Source organism: Mus pahari, chromosome 12 (assembly GCF_900095145.1).
Source record: "Mus pahari chromosome 12, PAHARI_EIJ_v1.1, whole genome shotgun sequence".
In the NCBI taxonomy this organism is placed as follows: domain Eukaryota; kingdom Metazoa; phylum Chordata; class Mammalia; order Rodentia; family Muridae; genus Mus; species Mus pahari.
This window is the reverse complement of record NC_034601.1, coordinates 7,337,152-7,342,206: the sequence shown is the minus strand read 5'-3', so window position 1 is coordinate 7,342,206 and position 5,055 is coordinate 7,337,152. Positions and strand designations below refer to the sequence as shown.

At 47.9% G+C, this 5,055-nt stretch overlaps 1 protein-coding gene across 2 annotated transcripts in view; it reads left to right on the top strand.

The window, feature by feature from the left end:
* The first annotated feature begins 1,225 nt into the window (after positions 1 to 1,225).
* Positions 1,226 to 5,055, top strand: part of Gspt1 (G1 to S phase transition 1) — a 38,604-nt gene continuing 34,774 nt past the window's right edge. For both annotated transcript variants that reach the window (XM_021208902.1, XM_021208901.1), the window contains exon 1: positions 1,226 to 1,899. In XM_021208902.1, the coding sequence (XP_021064561.1) occupies positions 1,554 to 1,899 (346 nt within the window). In that variant the 5' untranslated portion in view covers positions 1,226 to 1,553. The remainder of the gene's footprint in view (positions 1,900 to 5,055) is intronic.

Genomic DNA, 5,055 nt, shown 5'->3' with positions numbered 1-5,055 from the left:
ACAGAAGATTGTAAAAAAAAAAAAAAAAAAAAAAAAAAAAAAAAAAGAAAAAGAAAATTATTGACAACTTTGTGGTTTACGTCTCTCGTTAGGCCAAATCCTCACTTTTTATTATACGAATGTTTAAAGTCAACATTCCAGTTTAGATCCAGATTTTTTTTTTAAAAAGTAACCTCATTGTTTGGACATTTTTTTAACATGTTATTCTGTAATTTCCAAATAGGTTAGTTGTATTCTGTCTAGACTCCTTTCAGAGCAAGTAAAATTAACAGTATATTTTTCTTTCCATGGGTGAATTACAGGAGAATTTAACAGATATTTAGAACAGGTCTTCCTACTTCGTGCAGTAAAAAATAAAGGTGAATTTTATTTTTTTCTTGCTTGTCACTTTCCCCACAATTACTAAAATGCAACTTACGAGTGTGAGATGCACTAATTATTAAAGGACTGTAAGAATAGCTGACAGATGCGGCCTTTCAAAAGAAAACCACTTTGCCCTAATGGCAGCTAAGGAGTACCGCTGTGCACACTAAAAAAAATGGCAATCCCGATTAATTTGTAAATCTCCTGGCAGGGAGGATGAAAGGACGGAAAAAAAAAGTTTAGGTGAGGGCTTTCGATGACTAGTCAAACACAACATGAGTCACTGAAAATTTCCAGTTAAGGATCCCTTTGCCGGACATCCCTGGACCTTTATGAGCCACACGCAGTTTCAGCTGTAACAGCTCATGGTTTTACTGCCTCTTCCAAAAATGAATACATAAAAGGAAAGACGCTTCCCGCTGGCTTTGAAATGTAGGGCAGACTCTGGCTGGGGGATGGAGAGAAAGAGAACAAGGTATATAGACTGGGAGACAGAGAAGGCAGAAAAGGCGCCGAAAAGGGAGAAGAAAAAAAAAAAATTCCCCTAGGTTAGGCCTGCGGACCGTGTGTTCTCACAGGCTAGGGTGGATCGTCGCCTCGTGCGGAAGGGCTCGGCCCACAGCCTTGCCCTAGCCGAGTAGAGCCTGCCCCTGCCCCCACCCTGCGACAGATGGGCCACCAGACTTCTGCCTCCTCGCGCTGCCTGCCGGGAGCTCCAGCCGCTTCCGGTGACGCTTAGGTGCTGAACTCCGACTCCCGTCAGCCCCCGAGAAAACCGCACCGGGTCTACGCGGGTGCTGTCGGGACTTGTAGTTTAGCTATCGGCCGCTCTTCGTAGGCGGAAACGCGGGCGGACGTAGACGGGAACTACCGAGGCGAAGGTACGGGTGGTAGCGAGAGGTCAATTCTCTCCAAACGTGAGGTTGGCGGTGAGGCCGGCGGCGGTAGTTGGGGTTGGGTGGGAGGAGATCCTTTCGCACACACGAGGAAGGTTGAGCCGCTGTCGACCTGGTCGCGAGTGTACAGTCCGGACTGTAGCTGCTGCCCAGGACGCCGGCGAGTGAGTCGTTGGCTGCCAGCTCCCCAGTCTTGCCGTCCTCCCCGGGTCAGCGCGGCCTGCTCCTCCCCGGTCGGCCGCCCCCGCCTCCATTTCCCGCCCTCTCTTCACCACACACACGGCCCCCCCGATCATGGATCCCAGCAGCGGCGGTGGCGGCGGAGGCGGCGGCGGCGGGAGCAGCAGCAGCAGCGACTCTGCGCCCGACTGCTGGGACCAGACGGATATGGAGGCCCCCGGGCCGGGGCCTTGCGGCGGCGGCGGCGGCTCCATGGCCGCGGTGGCCGAGGCCCAGCGTGAGAACCTCAGCGCGGCTTTCAGCCGGCAACTCAACGTCAACGCCAAGCCCTTCGTCCCCAACGTCCACGCCGCCGAATTCGTGCCGTCTTTCCTGCGGGGCCCGGCCCAGCCGCCGCTCTCCCCAGCTGGCGCGGCCGGCGGCGACCACGGAGCAGGCAGCGGCGCGGGAGGCCCTTCGGGTAAGATGCCGGGCTGGGTATCCCCGAGGCACGGGCGGCGGGCCGGGGCCGGGGTTCCGCGGTGGGGAGGATGGAGAGGACGCCAGGCCGGCCGGCCGGCACGTGGGGCGCTGACAGCGGCGCCGGCTGGTCTGGGTGGGGCGCCTCCAGTCTGGGAGCTGCCTGGCTTGGGGCGCCTGGACCAGGAGGAGCAGAGACCAGGGGACCCGGGGACGAATGCCCCGCCGCGGGAGGCCGCGCGCGCTTCACCCCTCGGCATAGGAACTGTATGGGACCCCGCCAGCCCTGGGCCAGTCAGTGCCACGAGGCTCAGATGTGGGGACCGATGGGGGCTTGAAGTCCGGCAGGAGGACGGTGTGAGAGCCTAGGAGTTGGGGGACAGGGCTTGCCTCTTCGCCTGGCCCAGAGAGCTGCTCCTACTGCAGTTTCTACGATTGGAACTGTAATTGCGTTTTAAGTATCGGTGGCACTAAAGCGACCTGAAGGAATCCCAGGATGCATTGCAGGCTTGTGATCCGCCAGAAACTGTTGGCTGTCAATACAAAGACCTTTTTTCACCCTTAACATTTTGAATACTTGAAAAGTTTTTAAATGTCACAAGGATTCCTCAGTACTAACATATGTGGTAGTAAACCTCATTGATTTATGTGCGGTTTTAAGCGGGATTTAAGACTTTTCTGAATGGTATTTAGACTTAATTTTTTTAAAAGTATCGACCTTATACGGGTTGCTTATAAAAGCTTAGTTTGCGTTCGTGTATTAGTAGTCCAGTCTGTTACTTGAATGCTTCTGATAACTTAATATTTGTCACATAAAGCAGCTACTAAATACACTTTCTGTCGTTTCAAACTTCAGTCTTTAAACACCTTTTTACAAACGGGCTGTGTTTGGTAGCCTGCTTTCAGGTACTGATTTTGTAGCAATGTTGAGTGAACTTAAGTATTACCTTCATGCCGATGCTTTTTTGAGTAAATATGGTATTGTCCTAGAAGGAAAAAAAATTGGATGGGAAAAGGCCGAGTCTTTGATTATTTAGCAGGGACATTGGTGGGCCAGATAGTTTGAGCTTATTTCAAGTGAGAGTATGTTTTAAGTTCTGGACTTAGGCAGGCCTGGTGTGGTGGTACACTAACTAGTTAATGCCTATAGTCCCAGAACTCTGGAGGCTGAGGCAGGGGAATGCTTGGAAAAAGTAGAGAAAACAAATGGCATTATCACCACGCTGCTCTCCCAGGAGAGGTGGCACATTGCATGCAGCCCTGGAACTCAGGAAGTGAGGGCAGCGAGATCTTTAGGTGAAGGCTACCAGGACGGTCTGGCAAATAATAAGTAAATACATAAATTCTTGGAATTTAGTTTCTTGGGAAACGTGCCTCACTTTGCTTTTTAGAAGGGAGAGGGTGTTAGACTGTTTAGGGAAATGATTTTGTGAGGAACATAGGTATGTAAGCTCGGTTTGTATTAAGAGTGGGTTTGGGGGGGGTGAGCTTTGGGGCTTTGCGCAGGAGGGATACCTGCCCTCCTTCAAACTTTGGGACTTGACTTTTATTGACTGGCATTTCTTTTATTTGTGTGTGGTTGATATTTTTCTTTTCAAACAAGGAAATTCATTCAACTTTTAATTCTTTTAGACATTCATCTACTTGTTACTTTCCTTACAAATTGCTGGAAGTACTTGTTTCTACCTTATCTCAGAGCTTCCACATCTCCAGCCATTGTCTTTCTTGGCTCTCCTTCCTCTGGAACTACCAGCGTTGAACAGAGTGGAGACTGCGTTTACAGGCACTGGTCAGATTTTACAGGGATAGCATCCACAGGGCCATGGCTTGGAGTAGTCACTTTGAGTGACTAGGCAGGCGTTTTTCTTTATCTGTTACTTGCTAATTTGTGGTTTTACTAAGAGTAGGGATATGTTTGTCAGAAAGTTCCTAAATTATAGTATGTGTGAACTTTTTTTTGAAATCAAAAATGATCTTACTGACTACATCAATTATTTCTACAAAAATTTTTATATATATTTATTTTATTTTATTTTCCCTCCCAAGACAGGATCTCACTATGTAGCTCTGGCTGTCCTGGAACTCAAACTCCCAAGAGATCCACTGGACTATATCTCCTGAATTCTGGGATTAAGGGTGTGTGCCCAGCTTAAATTTTGTTGTGTGATTGAAACAGTTGAGATTGAAGTCAGCATGGGCTAGAGTAAGAATCCATACCCATTGAGAAGGAAGAATAATAATACTGTAAGCATTATTATTATTATTAAGATATACTGTGTATGGTATCTGGATGTTGCCTAAGTAAGAAGTCTAGAGCTATTATGGGACAAATTTGGGGACTTTGAATCCATAAATGTTGCCATCATTCTTAATAGGGGAAAGCAGAAAAAAATAATGGCAGGAGCACCTAGCCTCTAACTCACTAAGGGGAATCCAGATGTTTTTGATGGTGAGGAAGTGGTCCATAAGATACGGGACTGTTTCCTTTGTTGTTATCCAGTCCGTGGTAAGTGGGCTCCGGACTAACCTTTAAGGGCTTGTGGCTAGACGCTTTCTCCTGGAATGACTTTCGTTTTGTTTTGTTTCTCTTTGAAATACACTTCTGCCTAGAGCAACCAACAGAGGAAGGGGCCTTGGTGGTGAGAGTCTCCACAGATGTGCTTGCGTCCCGCCATCCCAAGTCAGAACTAGGGAACTGGTGCTGACCTTGTTCTCTTTGAAAATGTAAAAACATCAAGTTCCAAACAATGATTAAATTGAACTCTTATTTTATTTTATTTATTTTTTTGGTTTTTCGAGACAGGGTGTCTCTGTGTAGCCCTGGCTGTCCCGGAACTCACTCTGTAGACCAGGTTGTGTTTTGGACTTTTTAAAAAGTTAAGTTCACTATATAGCACAAGCTGTCTTCTCGGTCTTCCTTCCAGAGTTCCAGCATGCTGCGAGCAGTCAGTGATGCTTGCCTATGCCTGGCTACCTTTCTGCTCACTGAATAGTTTTGAAAGTTACTTCTTTAGGGCTAGAGAGCAGATTGGAGGTTATCCAAAATCAGTTCTAGTTATAGAAGATTTTATTCTTTATTTATGTTAACCAGTTCCTGTTGAAGACTAAATAGATGGTGTCTCTCTCTCCTTCTCTCTCTCTCTCTCTCTCTCTCTCT